The sequence below is a fragment of the Sinohyriopsis cumingii genome, chromosome 11 (assembly GCF_028554795.1).
Source record: "Sinohyriopsis cumingii isolate HCF-2022 chromosome 11, ASM2855479v2, whole genome shotgun sequence".
Classification (NCBI taxonomy): Eukaryota; Metazoa; Mollusca; class Bivalvia; order Unionida; family Unionidae; genus Sinohyriopsis; species Sinohyriopsis cumingii.
The window spans coordinates 98,937,932-98,959,024 of NC_142971.1; the positions used below are offsets into that span (position 1 = coordinate 98,937,932).

General features: G+C 33.7%; 1 protein-coding gene across 3 annotated transcripts in view; it reads left to right on the plus strand.

The window, feature by feature from the left end:
* Positions 1-20,412, plus strand: part of LOC149789090 (stabilizer of axonemal microtubules 6-like) — a 124,474-nt gene extending 104,062 nt beyond the window's left edge. For 2 of the 3 annotated variants that reach the window (XM_089975288.1, XM_089975286.1), the window contains exons 14-16: positions 2,779-2,941; positions 12,362-12,502; positions 13,059-20,412. In XM_089975288.1, the coding sequence (XP_089831414.1) occupies positions 2,779-2,941; positions 12,362-12,502; positions 13,059-13,207 (453 nt within the window). In that variant the 3' untranslated portion in view covers positions 13,208-20,412. The remainder of the gene's footprint in view (positions 1-2,778; positions 2,942-12,361; positions 12,503-13,058) is intronic. The other variant, XM_089975287.1, reaches the window with a different exon arrangement.
* Positions 20,413-21,093: the final 681 nt, after the last annotated feature.

A 21,093-nucleotide genomic window follows, 5' to 3' on the forward strand; every position in this document is an offset into this window, starting at 1 on the left:
AAGGAGGTTTGCAATCTTTGGTATTATTCAGGCACCAAATCCCTAATTGTTGAATAGTTGTTGTTGTTGTAGGGTTTAACACCATTTTTCAGCACATGATAGGCTATACATGGTGGCCAGCATTAATGGTGGAGGAAGAACCTGGGAAAACCCCAGAAAGAACCACTGACTCACTACAAAAGCTACTTGCAAGCTTTCTCACATACCCACATTGGCTGAATCCAAGACTCGAACCCACACAGACATAGGTGAGGTGGCAGTGATCCATAATGGAGAGCGCTTTAGACCACTTGGCCACTCGGGGCTCGCCTAATTGTTGATAACTTTTTGCATTGATAATGGTCTTTAAGAACACATGAGAACAAAATTACTTAAGATTACAATAATGGCATTAAACAAGTTAACTCAGATGTGTGGAAAAAGAAGTAGGCATTTTCTTTAAGATCTCTGCATTTACACCAGCTGTTAGCATTGAATAACTTAATTAATCAACTAATAGGTACAGTACAGATTACATGCAAATGTGTGGAAGTGAATGTTAAATTAATTATTCACACAGACAGATATATCACTTTTCAGGTATATTTTTTTCATAAATGATACATCTATGAAATTAGGTACCATGAATATGTTCTTTTTACCCACACCATAAAATTTGAAAACCATGAAAATAAAGTGTTTCACAGTAACAAATTGCCCTGATAATCCAACCATGACCTATGTCCCGCACATAATGATTTTCTTTGATTTTTTTTAATAAGTTTGCCACACTAATTGCTTTTCTGCTGTTAATATATACTTGCTTACAGATGAAAATAATTTAAAAAATATATTTTGACTTTGATTTGGCTTAAAAAACACCAGATATAGATTCCAGGAATATAATTTGTCATTTTCTTTATGTTCTGATGTTGTTTTTAGTAAGTCTTGCCTATGAGCTGACCCTTTATGATTCATTTTGGTATTTTGTTCAAATCTGGACTGATAAGGAAGTATAATTATAAATGTAGATTCATCTGCAATTTATTTAACTTGTAGAATCATTAGAATGCTTTGATCATAGTGACTATGAAATACAGAAAGTAATCAACTTGTTTTGTAATTTTGTTAAAAATTCAGCACTTGATCAAGAAAGATTCATGTCTTATTTTTTTTTGTTTTGTCAACTTTTAAAAAAATCAATTTGACTTCTTTGAGCTTGATAAGTTAAAGCAGGCCACCCAGTTTCTTTTCGAAATGACCTGCTTGGCTACAATCTAATTTTTAAAAATTATTATGGAGATAGTACTAACCAGACTTCCAATATGGCTATCATTATGGACATAGTACTAATCAGACCTCCCATATGGCCATCATTATGGACATAGTACTAATCAGACCTCCAATATGGCCATCATTATGGACATAGTACTAATCAGACCTCCAATATGGCCATCATTATGGACATAGTACTAATCAGACCTCCAATATGGCCACTGTTATGGAAATAGTATTTATCAGACCTCTGATATTACCACCATTATGGACATAGTATTAATAAGACCTTCAGTATTGCCACCATTATGGACATCTTGTCATAGCTAATTCTCTTGAATTGATGGTTGTAACAGCATTGGGTTTCACTAAAGGACTTCATATGATATGCGATTGATCATAAATAAAAGTGGTGACCATCAGACCTCCAGCATGCTGGTCTTGTCAGTGATCTTGAAAATCATTCTGTCAATACTCATCTTGAAGGGATGGTCATGCTGACATTTGATAAACTTCTTCCAAAATGAAAATAAGGTTCTCCACCTCCTTCCCAATAGCTACCTTCATTACAGCTACTTCTAATGGATGGTTGTACTGAAAGTGTGTTGTCATTATTTTATTGTTAAAAACTTATTTCTTGCAATATATAGCTGTTCCAGTATTAGCATAAGGGCAGGATATGATTGGCTGCCACTGAACCTGTCATGTCATGCATGGGACTGTTGTGTTGACCCTTACCTTTGCACCAGTTCACATACAATGAGGTCATGGTTACTATTATTAGACAGGTTGACTCTTGTTATTGGCTGTTCATTATGAATGGACAAGCAGTTATCGTATATGCATGTACAATAGATGATAATACAGAACAAAAATTGCTAATTTGCAATTTAAAATTGTTAGTATGCACATACCAGACTTTGCAGTATTATTCAGCTTAAATGAGCATGAATATTTCTTTTGATATTTTGTAATTTTCATAATATTTTAGTTATATGGCTAGTCAAAGTGTATTTAATTTTCATGATTAGTTAAATTAGTTGGTTGATGGGGAACAAATATTAGATATTGTATTCACAGATTAATCAATTATTTTCTTGGGTATGTAAATTTGATGTTTTTTAGCAACAACAAAATCTACTGCCAGTTCGAAATAAATTAGAGTAGGTCCTTTACAAGGATCTGTTTTTGGAACCAGCATTTATTAGTGGCCTTGTTTTAATGTATTTTATATTTTTGTATAAAGGTCATGTGATTATTAAATTAAGTAGTAAGAAAGGATGTTTATATTTTATCATTATACTAAGTTGATTAATAAACATTTCATTGCATAGTTGTTTTCTCTTGTCCTTTTACGGATCATTTGGTTGTTTGCATTGGGCAGATCTTTGGTTATATTGGCCATCTTTGCTGCTTTTAGATGAATAAATCAGGAAAACATTCGGCCAGTATGACTGACCTTAAACCTTTTTCACAGTCAGTAGCAAAACCCCCATTATTTGCACAATATTATTGAATTTTCAGGTTTATGATGTTGAACATGGCCCAGTAAATGCTAATCCAACTTTTGGAATGCCATCACGAGACACCCATATTCTCAGAGATGACGATGCGTCTACTGACAGACCAATGCAAACACAGTATGTCTACACCCCATTGAAGGCAGAGCGGAGCATTGAGGAACCAGGTTTGTACAAGTAGCCACTCCTTCACAAATGCAGGTTTGGTGATGTACTTCAGGTCTGTACAAGTACCCTTCCCCAACCAATGCAGGCTTGTGGATGTACAAAAGGCATGTACCAGTACCCCCCCTTCAAGAAATGCAGGTTTGGGGATGTACATTATGGTAGTCAACAACAAAAAAAAACAAAATCTTTCAAGTTTAGATCTCGGCCCATGTAAAAGCTGACCACCCTTCTTCCAGGCCTTTATTTTTTTATATATCTATAGTTCTGAATATAGATAAACTTATATCATCATCAATCTAATTTACTTTTGTGTTTGGGCTGTGCAAATACCCACAAATGCAGGGTTAGGGTATGTACAGTATACCTGTACATGTAAACCCACTTTTCAGAAATGCAGGCTTGGGGATGTACAATAGGCCTGTACAAGTAACCACAAACAGATACATAAGTGCAGGCTTGGGGATGTAGAGTAGGCCTGTACAGATACCCCCTCCCAATGCAGTCTTGGGGATGTGCAAAAGCCTGCACAAATACCCTCCCCATACAAATGCAGGCTTGGGGATGTACAATAGGGCTGTACAAGTACCTTCCCCCCATAAATGCAAGGTACTGTAAATACTCGCATATAAGCTGAATAATTTAGGAAAAAATAAAGGCCTGGAAGAAGGGTGGTCAGCTTTTCCATGGGCCAAGGTCTAAGCTTGAAAGAATTATTTTTTTGTTGACTACCATAATGGTTGTAAATCTTGGGACATGAAGAAAAAAAAATTATATCCTAAGACATATATGCATGTGAAAACAAATGCATTCTTGGTGTCCCAACACTTACTAAACTGTTATCAACTACTATGATTACTTTTGTTATCATTTAAGTAAAGGTAAATAAAGACTTCATAATTCATAGGCCAGTTTGAGTTTACCCAGAAGACCAGGCTGTAGTATAATCTATAGTACTCAGATCACGCATAGTGTCACTTTAATCTTTGTTTATTCCCAGAAAGATTAGATGCAGATTATGCTTTATTCATTTTTTTTCTACCAAATCCCATTATTCCAGATGTCACTTCAGCTAGTCAGTAATAGCTGTTTCATTTACGTTTTTCCACATGCTGATGAGTTACTCTTTTTCAATGATATAAGCGATGCTACAAACTGAGACACAACCAGAATAGCTGTTACATGTTCATGAAAGATTGTAATAACAAAGGTATAATTTCTGAAAATAGATAAACTAAGATCAATCTAATTTACTTTTTTGTTTTGGCTGAACGAAATCATAATTTTCCACACAATGGAAAGCTGGATGTTTCGGCATCTCCTTAGTTTATATATGGTGGATTTAGTTTTTGTTTTTCAACAGCAATACAGGCCAGTTAATTATTAAAACCTTCAAACTTTCTTGGGTTATGAGGGAATTTTGACTGGCAACTATATATATATATATATATAAGAGTACTTTGATGTGTAATTGCCATTCATTCTGTAATATTAGCACGATTACCATACTTTGTAAAACAGGGTGTAAGGTTGCTTACGTCAAAGCAAACTACAACTAAGTTTTTACTGTGGAATACACTTCATTCAGCACGTTCAGACCTATACTGTACATTTCTGTGTAATAATCATACATGCCAGAGTTATATGGGTAACTTTTGCTAATGTAAGTTTGCCTACATAAATGCATTTGGAACTTACTGCATTCATCTTATCTTGTGAGTTGTCTCAGACTTTTGGGTCAGCTTATACACAGGTCATGCACTTTTTTGCGTTTATACCTATTCATTTTGGGGGAGGTCAACTTATATGCAAACATGCCTATACGTGTGTATATATGGTATATCCAGTAGGTGTAATGCACCATCCTGGAAGAAACCCTTTTTTGCCCTGGATATGTCACATAATAATGTTCCAGCTGAGAAGGTCTTTAGGAAGAATGCATTAAGATTTTGACTTTATATTTTAAAGGTTGTACTCTTTTTTTACCTTTATTTTTGTTCTCTATACTTCTTTTATATCTAATCTTTCTGTATGGTCAGGATTATGCTGATGTACCCCACCACCCACAAAGCATCAGTGTCAGTTCAATACATCGATCTGCAAAAGCTAAAAGTTAGTTCATGTATACCCAGGATCAGTTCTTTGTCATGAATATAAAGTGTGTCATTAGTTGTGCATAGCTTGGATCAGTTCTTTGTCATGAATACTTGGATCAGTTCTTTGTCATGAATATAAAGTGTGTCATTAGCTTGGATCAGTTCTTTGTCATGAATACTTGGATCAGTTCTTTGTCATGAATATAAAGTGTGTCATTAGCTTGGATCAGTTCTTTGTCATGAATACTTGGATCAGTTCTTTGTCATGAATATAAAGTGTGTCATTAGCTTGGATCAGTTCTTTGTCATGAATATAAAGTGTGTCATTAGCTTGGATCAGTTCTTTGTTGTAAACATATAAAAGTGGGTCGTTCATGTCATTAGTTGTATATACACAGGGTCAGTTCTTTGTTGTAAACGTAATTTGAGACATTGACAGGTGCTTTGAATTCATGCTGTTTTCTCCATTTTCACACTTTTCCATTGAAGTCGGCTTTCTTTTAGAATGAAATCATTATGTCAGTAATTATTTTCTGTTCGTCATTCTTTTTAAACATTGAGAAGAAAGTCTGTGCATTACAGCAAAAATAAAGTATAAAAGACTATGGAATCTTACTAGAGATTCCAGGACCTATTTTTACTATCTTAGCATAGGGACCGCTCCAGTGGCCTAGTGGTTAGAGCATCCTCATCGGATGCAGTAGGTCGTGGGTTCGATCCCTGAATGAGTCATACCAAAGACTTAATAAAATGTACCTTTCTCAATGTAGCAAGTTTAATATACTAGGTCTTGGGTACTACATGTCTTTTACAGCCAACTTTTGTCATTATTTAGATCCATATTTGAGAGTCTTATATTCAATACTGTATTAGTTCACTGTTGTCACCTACATGCATGCACTAGTTGTTTCCCCCAAGTATGTAATATAGGGAGCTTAATTGTCTGTCTGTCTGTGATCAGTTTCATTTATGGGACAATTAAACTGTTCAAGGTATTTCAATTAAACTTGGTACACAGTTCAAGCAAGTTGCATAGAGGTGCCTTTTGATACCTGGAATGTATTTTGTGTTACCATGGAAATAGTGTGTAGTATAAGTAGTATAAAAGTATTCAACCATAGGTTACTTTTTTTCAGTAGGCTTCTTTACATTTGTAGATGACTCTTGGTTTACTATAGACAAGGAGTAGCTTATATTGAGGACACTGTATACACACACACATCAGACTTCACATGAGGATGCATACCCATAATCAAACAATACCAGCAAAAAATAGGTATTACTAATTAGACCACACACAAATATATTGGAAGGCATGCATTTCAGTGGTTAGTTAATACACACACACACACACACACACACACACACACACACACACAGAGTGTGACCCCGCTGGTAACACAGTAGTTAGGAGCCATAGAACCCGACCATGTTATCGGCCGAACCGTGTTATAAGCAACCAGGTCAGTTAGCTGAAGAAAATGATGCATGTACCCCAAAAAATTGCAAGGGAGGTAGGTAATAAATGCAGACAGTAAAATACATGCTTCATCGGCACAGGTACCATGTTAAATCAATGCATATTAAATGATAAATACACCTGTAGTGAAAATAGAGAAGGCATATGTAATAGTTTAATTTATTTAGAGAACCACAAATACGTGAATACTATTTATATATACATGTCTAATGTATAGCATAAAATTAGTTTGCGTTTTAAGCCACCATTGGTAGCATGTGTAAGCATAAACTTTTCCCTGCAAAAAGGAAACTTTCATGACACAGTTAGAAAATGCAAAAATCCATCAGATTCCATTACTTATATTTAAGTTTGGTACTGAAGAAACGTTCTTTGTTTTTATTGAAGATTGTTGCCTGCTCTCTCTGATGAAGGGTGCATGCATTATATAATCACCACTGAAAGCTTTAGATAGCCAAACAAATGCCCATTTCTTATTGTGGTGGCAACATGAAATAATTGTATTGCATGATTGAGACTGATTTTATTTCATTTGCTGAGCACGTTTTCATAACAATTGGTGCTTCAAAGGTAATCTGTTTCCTTTGAAATTTCATCAAACTATTTTGTCTTGGTACAGTTTTAAAAAGGAATTGGCCATAGTTGGGACTAGTCTAGTTACTGTTCCTCCCTGCCTATTGAATAAACCAATAAGTAAGATGTGTTTTTTTGTTTAATATTTTTAAATACATTTGTGGTTGCAGCATGATGTTGCCTTCCATGCATGCATGAGAAATTTAGCAAATTGTCAATGGATGAAAGAGACAAGGTGTTCTGGTCTGATGACAGGGATTATTATAGAAAATATATAAATCTGAGTGAAAAGAAGAGGAATTTTACTTACCATCCACATACAAATGTCAGTGTATGTATATATGTTAATTACTACTGAGCTGCCGAAAATTCGATGAAAGATAGGTCACAAAATTATAACCTCATCAGGTTGATCTCTGCTACCAGAAATGTCAACAACAAAAAAGCGGATATCTCACAACATAGAGTACTCATGCTAGATGTCAAGATAAGCAGATTATAATATAACAATGCACTGTTTCGATGGTTTGTCAATATGGACAAAGAATTTGTTAATGTAACAATATATAAATTTCAGTGCATTTTATATCCAGTTTGTGGCTTCCTTTCATGGGGCCTCTGAATTTCTCCACTCCAAACTTTTGGTTGTATATACAAGTTTAAACAGCCAACAATGTCACCAATTTAAAAAAATCGCCAGATGGTATATTTTGCTGCAAATAAGGAAAAAAAATCCAAGTATGCAACATAGGCAAAGCACTATGCAATCCAAGAATAAACATTTTATATATTATATTTTGTACTTTTAAGAAGAAAAAACTACTTTATCATGTACAAGAAAAATACATAAAATTTCTGGAGCCACGCCACGATCATCTTGTAATTATCATATGCGATCTCTTTCCCAAAATGATAATAAACTTTTTACATTTCTTTTATGTACAAGAAAAATACATTTATATGAAATTTCGGGAGCCACACCATGACCATGTTATATCTGAATTCATGTTATAGCGGGTCACACTGTATATATATATACAGGTATAAAAACTAAAAAGTACATGACCTGCATATAAGCCAACCTACAATTCTGAGACATCTCAAGATGCACAAGGTAAGTTCTAAATGAAATTATTTACGCAAAGTTATATTTAAAAAAATTACATGTATACTTATCTCGAGGTTGACATGCATGCTTATTAAAAAGAAATAGGATAAACTTGTTTGAAAAGTAATTTATTTTTCTGTTGTCTTTTTGTTTCTGCCTAATTTAGATTTGTGTATAATTTGATCGAAAGATGACAAGAATTTTCGCGAGTTGCTGTAATACTACCTCTCCCCTTTGACTCGATTATTGTTTGTTTATGCATTATTGAATTACAAATTTTATATCAGTGCACCGGTAATTACGTTTTTACTTTGCTTTGAAATTGTAAATACCTAACGCATTAAAATGTAATCCCAGTATGACAACACAACGAAAACAATACAGTTCGATGCTAATACCATAAAAGCTGAGTTGTAGTTTGCTTTGATGTAAGTGACCTTACACACATACCTGTCAACATTCACACCGGGAGGAAAAGAAACTCCCAATTTTTGGGGTCGCTCCATCTTCTGATTTTTGCAGAGAACTCCTGATTATTACATTATGTCTTCGATTTTCATTTCTTCTAAACAAGAAAAGTCCTTCATGTTGTCTTGTATCGCCTATGAATTATTGTTGTGACAAAATAATTACTTTACTATAAAGAATTCACTTATTCACTAAATAGAATGTTAAGTTTAAACATTATTCACGTAAATTAATGATTTTTTTTACAAGTACAATAATTTAAAAATAAAAAAAATAAGCCAGAACAAAAAAGTAAACCACAACAATAAAATTGTCCACAATTAATTTCAATCCCAAGAATGATCACTACGAATGCTTTAACTCCATCTGCTATAGCGCCATTCCCTCAAAAGAAACTTACAATGAGTGAACACCTGGCATTATTATACCATATATACCAATGATAATTATCATCATTAAATAAAAAGAAGGAATGAAAATATGTACCATGCAGCAAATGTGTCCTCAAAAAACTAATTCAGAATAAATGTTTGATAATAAACAATACTAAATGCTTTACGAGTTGACAATAAGGAAATATGGTCAGATAATCAAAGAGGGAAAATAGTTGCCACATGTACGGTACCATGAGGCTGGCATTTTGATACTTTTAGTTCAACAAAATTGGGAATCCTTTATTTGCCAATCAAATGCTAGTGCTTGTGTAACACACAATAGTGTAGAACGTGGTTACTTTGAATTACGGAGGAGGGTCAATTATTTTCACAAATAGTTGCTTGGATAAGGATTAACTTTTAAATAGTTGCTCTGGCTTTCTTGCTTGTTTATTTAAGGCTAATCTTTAGCTGTTGTGCAGTTTGACCACAGCTGACCAGAATATGAAAATATGGCATGTCGTGGGAGAAAAAAGGCATGTCAGAGGGATTGTTGTTGTTGTTGTTGTTGTTGTAGGGTTTAACGCCATTTTTCAGCACACGATAGGCTATACATGACGGTCAGTATTAATGGTGGAGGAAAAACCCGGGAAAACGAGGAAAGAACCACTGACCCATGAGAAGCTACTGGCAAGCTTTCTCACATACCCACATTAGCCAAATCTGATGTCACAGGGAGAAACGGCAAATCTTTTTATGAATTTCACACATATTGGACCAGGAAGATTGATCAATATTTAGTGAAACAAGGCTTTGAAAATGCCTTGAAAAACCTCCCGATTTTAGGTCCTAATCTCTATTTCTTTTATTCAGTCTTCCTACTTGGCTTTTGAAAAGTTAATAGGTATGCCTTTGACCCTGTTTTACAAAACTACAGTAACCATGCTAATATTAAGGAATAAAAGGCAATTACACATCAATTTGTATAGTTAACAGTCAAAATTCCCTCTTATCACAATTCAGTTTCTGGGTTTTAATAATTAACTGCCCTGTATTTCTGTCACAAAATGAAAGAATTTCGCCAGCTATCAACATAGGAGATGCTGAAACATCAAGCTTTCCATTGTGTGGAAAGTTATCATGTTTGTTCAGTTTAAACAGAACTAAAACTGATTGATCTTAGTTCAACTATATGAGAATTTATTATTACCACTCTTCATGAACATGTAAATTATGATGGTTATGTGCTTTGTACAATTAAACGTGAGTACCTTTCTAGGACACACGGTACTAATGATATGAAAAAATGGGAACCAGCCTGGAAATGGGTGAACATAAAATAGAGTATATATGGGTTAGGCTGACCAAGATTGGTTAATAATGTAAGTTATGTTGTAGGAAAAAGAATCTTTTGAGAGCTTATCCTAGTTGTAAGTGAAAAAATAGAGACATTGTTTTATTGATGGAATTTCAGTCCTTTAATAGTCTTGAGTTTGGAACACTCATTACTGAAATTAGCACCAGAATTGAAAGCACATGTTTCAAACACATGCAGGTCCAGAAAATGCTGCGGCTCATATCCTTTTCTCTACACAGAAGCTGACATGCAGGTTTCTTCTATACTGATAAATATAGGTTTGAACATGAGCACTCAGAAATTTTAAGTTATTGAATTTTTAATATCATAGTGTTTGCATAGGTTTACTATGAAAACTGAATTAGTACTGTGAGTCCTTTAAAAATATTACCTCAGTTTGTAGGCTCACTTATCTCATTGAAAATGAGTAACTCATGAGCGCGTGATTCAATGTAAATGAAACAGCTATTAAGGACTAGTTGAAATGTTAGCTGGAAGAATGCAATTTGGTCGAAACAATGAATAAAGCAAACTCTGCATCTAATATGTTTGGGAATAAGTAAGGATTTAAGTGACACAATGCACACTTTGTACTGTGTAAGTACTGTACATTATGGTTCAGCATGGTCACACTGGTAAACTCAACTTGCGTGCGAATTATGAAGTCTGTATTTACATTAATTTAACTTCGTGTTGGATAAATCAGAAAATATGCACGTGCAAAATAATAACAAAATCAATCATGGTACTGTGTAACAGGTTAATAATTATCGGGTCACCGAAAGTTACTCTTTTTTTTTAGGCATTAGCCTGAAGATAAGCTGACCCCTCCCTTCTTCCAGGCCTTTATTTTTTCCTAAATTATTCAGTTTATATATGAATATATATTGAACTTTATACATAGATGCAGTCTTGGGGTCACTGATTTCTCTAAAAAACTAGAGCACTATGATCTATTTGTTTTTGTGGGGATGCATATAATGTTACTGTTGTCCATCTGTCTGTGCATCAGTCCACGATACCTTGGTTAAATTTTGCTTTTCGGCCATTTCAAGCACAGTGGTGGGGATTCTGTGTTTTCTGAAGACAATTTTAGTTTTATTTGAAACAACATTCCTTCTTTAAAAGTACTAATGAAATCTCACTGCCACTTTGACAAGACAAATAGTACCTAGGTTACTAAATCATTGTCTTTAATAGCCAGTTTCATCATGCAAGTCATAATCAGCCTCTTAGTATCATGTGTGCTACCAATGCTGGAATTTATGAAGAAACATGGTTGACAAAGGGGTTTGTAGATTTCATAATCACCTTTTTCAGCAACACACAAGAGTCATTTTTGGAGAAGGTTTGATTAAGATACCATCACAGTGTGAAATGTGATTCAGAAATCCTCAAATTAATTCACATACAATTTTCACAATTATACTTCTATAATATTAATGAGACTGACACAAGCTTTACATTTATTTTTCTGTTTGCTTTTCTTTCAGTAGATTATGAACTAAAAACTGGACAAAAACAAATTAGTTTTTTTAAGCATTTTGCATACCTCAAGCTATTTCCTTCAAAACAATAATTGTAAATGTCAAAACATTTGAAAGCATACTTTTTAAGTTTAGCAAAACAAGCAAAGTCATAAAATTTTATGTAGGTAAATGGCAACATAGGTTAATAATAGTAAGCAAGAAATAAACACTTTATATCTCAGTATTGCCAACAGATGAATAATGAACGCTTTATATATATATATTGCTAATAAATGAACAAGGAACACTTTATATATCAATATTGCCAATAAAATGAACAATGAACATTTTTTATAAGGTAAATGGCAACATACTTTAACAATATCCAAATTGTCAAGTGAACAATTAACATTGTATGTAGCAGATATGCAGAATTTACAAAAACTGAATGACACTTGGATATTATCATTCACAGTAATTTATCATTCTACTTGTAGCAGAAATTCCAGCCAGAGCCAAGTCTCATTCCTCTCATGCCAAACGATTCAATCCTCCTTCCCTCGAAGACATTAAGGAGGGCTTCGGTCAGACTTACAAATTATCCAGTCAACCCAAGCTTGCATGGACCCTAGATGGAGGTATTTTTTCTTTAAAAAATTATTACCACTAAAAGACAGATTTGTATCAGCTACCAATAAGATGCTTTCATCCAAAGATAAATTATTTTGAAATTTATTTGGAAAGCACAGTGGACAAGACACAGAGTACTGTAAGAGACATATTTGAATGAATGTCATTTCATATTTCATTTGGTAAAACAATGCATATGTTATATCAAAAGAAACATGACTCATGTAATGATTGTGAGATCCATGTTTACTCATGAATTGACTGGTCTACTATAAAACTTAGTTGAGACAGGAGCTATGGTTATATTTGTATGCTTTACACTTTTATAAAGACTCGGGCAGAGTTTGACTGACACCTGTTGCATTATATATCTTAATTATAACATGAGGTTAATTCCATGCATGATTTCAAGTTAAACCAATTACTTATCAAGTCTGAACATCAGTTTCCTAATAGACTCTCCCAATGTCTGAATAGGAAAATTTTATTGTCAGTCAGAAAGGAGTCCTGTTACATGTCAGGTATATAATACATTGCCATGTATATATTGACAAATTTTTCTAGGCATGCCTGTGCCAAGACGAGATGATGATGTCTTGTCTCTCTCTGCCAGATCTGTGGCCTCTAGCTCTTCACTTGCATCAGAAGTCTATGAGAGGGCTCGTAAACGCAAAGATGAATTCTGGGGCAAGGATGGAATAGCTACAAAATAAAGCTGTCATAGAATGTAGAATTTGTTAATGCCTTAGCTTTTTATGAGAGAGATACCTAATCTTTCAACAGTATTTTAAGATTATAAACTTTGACTTTTAGAAAATGTTGAACATATTTTCACCTTTGCACATGAGGAAATAATATTAACATGAGTCTTGAATGCAGTTTCAGATGGTATCATGAATATAATTTGTACTTTGAATTGACAGTGTACACATGATGTAAATTTATAAAGTCAGTTATCGGTTTCTGCTGGCAAATAATTGAGTATGGTACTCTTCTCTTTACTGCTGTCTTGCTACAATAAAAGCCCCTGTTATAAGTGAGAGAGACAAGTAAAATATTGATGTATTATAACTGACCTCAGTCAACAACAAAAAAATTATCAAAATAAGCATCAGTAATAAAACAAAGTATGTACTCAAACTATTGTGTAAATTATTTAAACTTGACCTGAATTCAGTGCCGGAATTGGTATTGCACTGGATCAGGATTTATTAATATCATTAACTGTTTCAAAATTCACTTCTGTTTACTTTTACAAATACATGGAGCCAAGATGAAACAAATCTCTCCATTAAAACATTATTTCTTTGTTAAATGAGTTTTTAGATACATTTTGTACAGATTAGTATGTGAGTCTTATTTGTCCTTTCTTAAGTCAGGTTTATTATTTTATTAGTGTGCGATGAGTTTAACAGAAACAACAGTAGTTACAAAATTGGGTGTAGCAGTATTTATCAATGTTAAGTCAAATTCCTGCAAGCTCTTTAAATCCGTCCATTTTGTAGAAGTATCCTGGTCTCTGTGAAACCAAATATATATCCAGCATTGTTATATTAAAAAGGCAGCCTAAAAATCATTGTCTGTGTGTGTGTGTGTGTGTATATATATATATATATATATATATATATATATATATATATATATATATAAGGTATGAAATATTGCTCATAAATTGTTTACTAATGTACAAATTCTCATATATCAATGTTTAGCATGTTTGAGGATACTATAACAACTTTTAATAGATAACAAAACTGATGTTTGCATGCTGAATGCTTATGAGAAGAAATATGAGAAAATTGATGTAATATAAACATTTCAAGCAATTTATGTTAGTAAGCATACTGTTTATTGAAATTTGAAAGATATTAGTATTTTGCTGTTACAACTAAGCAACTTTCTAGTATGAATGAATAATGCTTTTCCATGTCAGAAAGGTTTCTGCGTATTAATTCACTCTCAGTATTCTGTGAGCATGTGAATAATGATTCTATCAATTTGAAATGAAAGGGTTGTCATGGAGATATATCATTCAGATGCATTTATTGCACAACCTTAAAATGTATTCTTTACCAGCTAATTATTAAAATATTTTATATCTGTGATATGTTTTGAATACGGAGTGCATCCTTTTAGTTAATTTTTAATATGTTTTTCTTTGAGTACATTTTGTTAAATTATTTTATACACATATTTCTGATAGTTTTAGGGTGTATTTTGTAGTATTTAACCTTGCTATTTATAGTACATTTGTTAATTAAGTTCAAGAGTTAATTTTTTTAACTGTTAATGAATGTAATTGTTAATTACATACAGAACAATGAAAGACTTGTACACTTTATACAACATAATGTTTGCTGTTACATCAAATATATGCCATTTCATTTAGGCATGTAGACAGACTGTGAAAATGGCCATTTCATTTAGGCATGTAGACAGTCTGTGAAAGTGTCCACTTTGTTTAGGTATGTAGACTGTGAAAATGGCCACTTTGTTTAGGTATATAGACAGTCTGTGAAAATGGTCACATTGTTTAGGTCTGTAGAGTCTGAAAATGGGCACTTCATTAAGGTAAGAGGGACAGTTGCTGTATACAAGCCATTTCATTTTTAGTCTCTTTGATAAGGCAAAATGTGCACTTTTTTGTTATCAATTTGGTGTAATAATTATTTGCTCACAAAAGAGGAACTCTTTATTCATGTGATGCTCCATTTCAGTATATTCTGTTATAATCATAAATATAAATTCTGAGTGACCCTTTTTGTAGTTTGTATGTCCAGTCAAACTTGCATTTAAAATTACCTCAGTTAAGCAGCCACTATGTAAACTGTTACCTTTTAATCCTTTTAAACAAAAAGTTCTATAGAAATCAACCTCTATTAAACAGCCACATCATTTAAGAAGCCATTGTTCTCACTTTCTAAAGGTGACTGCTTAAGACAGGTATTATTTTATGGTACATAGATTCTGTATTGCAAAATAGTGCTTGATTACTATACTAGATGATGTTCCAACAGCTCAGAAATCAAAGAACATGTCCATTGAACCCAAAGCTTTCAACAAGCTGCATTTTTGTAATCATATCGGTTTCAGTTTGTTCAGTTTACAGCATGTAATTTATAGGATATATTTTGATGTTATTCAAAATTCATATATTTACTAGCCTTGCTTGATGCAAATATTGTGAGTATTTGGGGAAACCAAATGGTACTAATTTTAAAAAGACTATAATAACCAGATAGATTTGGGTGCTCTTGATTACATGTAAAGGAGCTTCGTTTTTGCAACAGATTTTTTTTCTTCAACAGGTTGCATCTAACAAAACCTTGGGGACCCCAATATATTTAGGGAAGTCTGTCTTTTTCTGTTTTTTGCTCTTTGGTCATATATAGAGAGTTTATGCTATTGTCTGTTGTCTGTCACTATACATTAGCACAAGTTTGTTATTGCTACTTCTCCCAAACTACTTGAAGGATTGCCATGAAACCATACATACATTTCATCCCACAGCTGAGTTCAGGGGTCTTTTTAAAAAACCAGTTCATGGAGTTATTTCTCGTGGCCCACAATGACACCTGGAATTTATAAAATAATTAATAACGCAAATTTTTTCTACACAGCCATCGAGTGTTTAAACATATTTGATTGTTACATCATTTACTTCTAGTTTCCAACATTTCAACAGGCTACCTTTCATATGAACTGCTTTTACTGTATGAAAAGGTTTCAGTGATGCAGTCCTCAGGTCAATGTACTAGTCCTCATGTTGCCGTCATAGTGATTTGAATTTGAGAGCCCAATCCAGTCGGTCCTAAATGAAAATTGTAATTTGATATCCACTATGGTTACTACAGTGGCCATCTAAAAAATCCTATCACTTCTTTCGAATGCAAAGTCATATTGACATGGGGTTCTCACCAGAAGATTTCATATAAGTTCTAGTTGTTCCTAAATAAAAATGGTGCCAATCTGATATCCCGTATGGCCACCATAGTGGTTGTCTTGAAAATCCTGGTATTGATAGTCCTTCTGAATGGATGGTCATATCAACATGGGATTTTCACTAAAAGATTTCATGACTAGTTGGTCCTAAATGCAAATAGTGCAAATCTGATGTCCAGTATTGCTACAAGAGTGGCTTCTGAAAATCTTGTTATTATAACTCCACCTGAATGGAGGGTTGTAGAGTATCAGTTGCCAATAATGTATGTCATGTGCCTATTATTTCCTCGTGTATATCTTTAAAAGCATATTACACAAGTATGCCAGCCTTCCCAGATTATGAAATTCTACTGAAAATTCTGCTTTCCAGATCATATTGACAAATTTAAATATTGGTTTTTTGAAGTAAATTTATAGAATGTTGTTCATGTGGGCATGGTTCAAGAGTGATCATCTGCTCCAGCTTAGACAATTGGCACTCTTGTTGAAGATAGCTGGCATCTATCAAGCTGATGCATGAATTTTCATTGGTGAGAGAAGAAAAGTACTTTAGCACAGATAGGATAGACTGGTACATGGAATAGTTTCTCAGTATACAAGACAGAAGGCACTTGACAAGATAACAGTCGATGAGATTGGCAATAGGTGGAACGTGGTGGCTGAAATGAAAAGAACAGAAAAATGTAAACAGTTTAATGAAAACTAATGTTTATAATTACTGTTTTGACCATAAATATTTAATGGTTTCGGCTTCTGGAATTGGAGAATGGATACACCATTTTTTCCATTGGTATCCCTGAATTATGGTGGCGCTCTACAGTTTTGTATTTTGCATATGTTAGGATTTTAAAGAGAAAAGAATTTCCCCAGCTTTCTCCACTGGTTATACTGGCTATTTAAAAAGACCTTGTATATCTTAGGTTTAATTCAAAGAACCTTTAATTCCCTTTATTTAGGTGTATGATTGATGGGTGTACTATGGGTTATAGAGTATACAGCTTGGCCTTACTTCAGATGTGCACCTTTCATAAAAGTGCTTGCTCTACTTGGTCATTTTCACTTCCTGAACTTCAGAGGTAAATTGTATAAAAAAAGAGCCAATAACTTTTTTTACATTTGATATATTTGGTAATTCATTCATTGCACTTTCAGAAGCTGGTATTGTCTAGTCTGGCAAAATTCATTTTCCCTGTTTTAATAGCTGCTATGTATAGTGTACTTTAGACTAATTCAGGCTGATTTTTTAACACAAGGGAGCAGTCATTTTAGTTAGCAGTTTGCTTAAATCATGTAAAATTTCCAAAAGTACAATATCCAAAGAAATATCATCCACATTACATTAATGTAGCATAGAGGTATGCCAACATTCTCTCCAATGTGCATGTTTTAAATGCGAACTATGTTACCTTACATATGTCACTCTCTCAAAAGTACATATTAACTGGTGAGTGCCCCCTGTATGTATTACCAATGTCTTCCATTATAAAACAGACAGTTAAAACATAAATTAACCTAAGTGAGACTTATTTATTTGCAGCAAGAGAAATGGTAATAATGTTAACAGTTTGTAATATTTGCTCAATTAGTTTATACCAAAAATGTTTGTTCAGCAAAGTGTTGCATTACTTGCTGTTATAACTATAGCTAGCTTGATATGTTTCCCCTAAAGTCCTTGTGATACTAACATGGTATTCATAATATATTGTGATAAGACTGTACAAATAGAAACCAAGTGAAGATCTTTCTATAACATATCCTATATCTACCAAAAACATTTATGAAGGTCTCATACAGAATATGAGAGGTCTCATAGAAAATATAAGGAATCCCCCAATTAATTGTCATCACTGCTTTCCATTGTTTATAAATTGATTAGCTATGCAACAAAGAGACCTCTGCCAGATATCAGTTTCTGTGCAAACTATTAAAAACTTGATTATTAAAATGTTTCTATTATACAAAAATTATTTTTTATGTTTGATCCATCTAAATAATCAAGATCATATGCAGTTGTGAAACATCTTTTGGGATCCAGTTAAACACAGTGTTTTGATACCCTTTATCAGTTGCCAAGTTACTATATTGTTTTGCAGTGTGTTTCTGCAGTGCTTCTATATGACAAATCTAGTTACATAGATATACATGTGATTTGTAATATATCAAAGTGACAGGACTTATGTAATGGTGTGATGAGATCAAATAAATGATACATTTGACAAAACTAGTTGATCTTTTTTTTAATGACCAATATAAACCAGTCCATTCAGAGAAGTCAGGGAGTTTTCTCCCCATGACACTAACATACAAGCATATTGTCTTCTTAGAAAAATGAACTGTTTATGAAGCTAATTTGTGTATGTGCATGTTCTTGGAATTTTAATGTTGCTTTAACAATTTTAATCATATCACTACAATGTCTGCAGTGTGGCAGTTTATAGTGATGTCTATCACTGGGGCATCATGCCACAAACATGTGGCATTGTGACCCACCCAATCACATTATCTTGACACCAGGCCAACCAGTCCTAACAATAATCTCTTAATGCTGAGTGCCAAGCAAGGCAGCAGCTAGAAGTACTGTTTTTATAAACCCTTGGTATGACTTGACTGGGGATTGAATCTGTGACCTCCTGCATCCATAGCGGATGCTCAAACCACTTAGGCTACTGGAACGGTCAAGATACTTTGTATCTATCTACATGTATCTTGATATGTCCATCAGTCTGTCATTAGAGCTATCCATCTGTTGGCTGTTTGGTTGTCATAAGTTTTTCATTATTAATATTGACACAGATTACTCAGTGCCAGAACATATTTTTCTTTTTCAAACTCTGATAAAAACAGGGTGAAACATTGTGGTTTCTGCACTGTTAAACTGGTCCACAAGGCAGTGTTGTTGCAACATGGCAGAGAATACGTCATTCAGAATAGCCCATTCTGTGTCTGAGGAGCAAAAAGTATTTTGCTTTGTACCTAAACAGTCCCAGGTTTGATTCTTAATTTCAGCACATCCAAAGTTGGTGATTTTCTTTCTGTTCATCTATTTTCTCCAACTCAAAGACCATCTAAAGGCATCATCTAAACCACTAATAGTATCCTGTATGCCTAAATACCACCATTTGAGCTACTGAGAGTTCCCTGCAAGTCATTATGCCAACACCAGAGTTATTACTAGTACCTTGTAAGTCTTAAAGCCAACATCGGAGCATCTAGGAGTACCCTGTAATGTTTAATGCTATATCTGAGCTACTTTGAGTACCCTGTAATTTTTAATGAAACATCTGAGCTGCAGCAAGTACCCTGAAAACCTTAATGTCAATATCTGAGCCAATAATAGTTCCCTTTAATGCTAACATTCAAGTACCCTGTAAATCACAATGCCAACCTGTCTTAATGCTAAGTCATGATCAGAGCTGCTAAGAGTACATTGTAAATCAGAATGCAAATATCTGAGCTGCTATAAGTGCCCTGTAAGTCTTAATGCAATTGCTATAAGTGCCCTGTAAGTCTTAATGCAATTGCTATATGCCCTGTATGTCTTAATGCAATTGCTATAAGTGCCCTGTATGTCTTAATGCAATTGCTTTAAGTGCCCTATAAGTCTTAATGCAATTGCTATAAGTGCCCTGTATGTCTTAATGCAATTGCTGTAAGTATGTTTTAATGTAATTAATATCATCATCTGAATTACTTAGAGTGTCCTATAAGCATTGCAATTTCTCATATTCCTATATTGGGTGTATGATGTTTTTTAATGTATATGAATATCTTTCATCATTGCTGTCAGTCCACACAAACTGCTTAAATTCCATCATCACTTGAGCATTCTTTAGCAACATCAGCATCTATTGCAACATTTTAATCCTACAAATTACTATTACTGATGCTATCATCCAGTCTCGAATACAAAACATTAATACCATTATTCCATTTTTGTTTATGAAGGGTCAAAGTTGAATAAAGGACAATACCAATATTTTTTGTTGTCTTGGTTAATCTTAGGGGCAGAGTGGACTCTATTTTTTGACTATTTTACATTTTATCATTTCACAATGACCATCAGTACATAGTTTGGGTGGTATGCATCGTATTATTTCACCCAATCTTTAAACACAGATGTGATATAACTTTAAATATCGTTTAAAGTTAAGACTGAATTTCTCAAGGTGAACATAACATTTTATACTGTGACTTAAGATGAGGAATATTTCAATGGGTATTTTGATTTTTGAAAGCTGGGTTGGTGTTCACAATAAACCATCTCGACTTTGATGCTTAGTGATTTGAGAATAATAACCCTTCATTACGTATTGGATAGGACAATTGCTTCTCAGAATCAGAACTTCTATGCATGTGATCTACACACAATTTTTGTGTATTTTATTAGGGAGTAGCCCCTTAGACTGAAATTCCTGTCACGTATTTGGTGATCAAACATTCAAAATATTCAAATAAGCATTTAGAGGTCTGTACCAGTAATCTGTGCTCTTGATCTCGCTGCATGAAAGGAGAATATTCATAGGCAATTTTAAAGAAAAAGCTGCCAAAGGCAGTATGGCTCATTTAAAAGCTGTAGTACCTCAGATGAGGCATCCAATGTATCAATTTGCATCTGCAGAAATACTAAGAAATGAACTATATGCAGACTCTAAGAGAA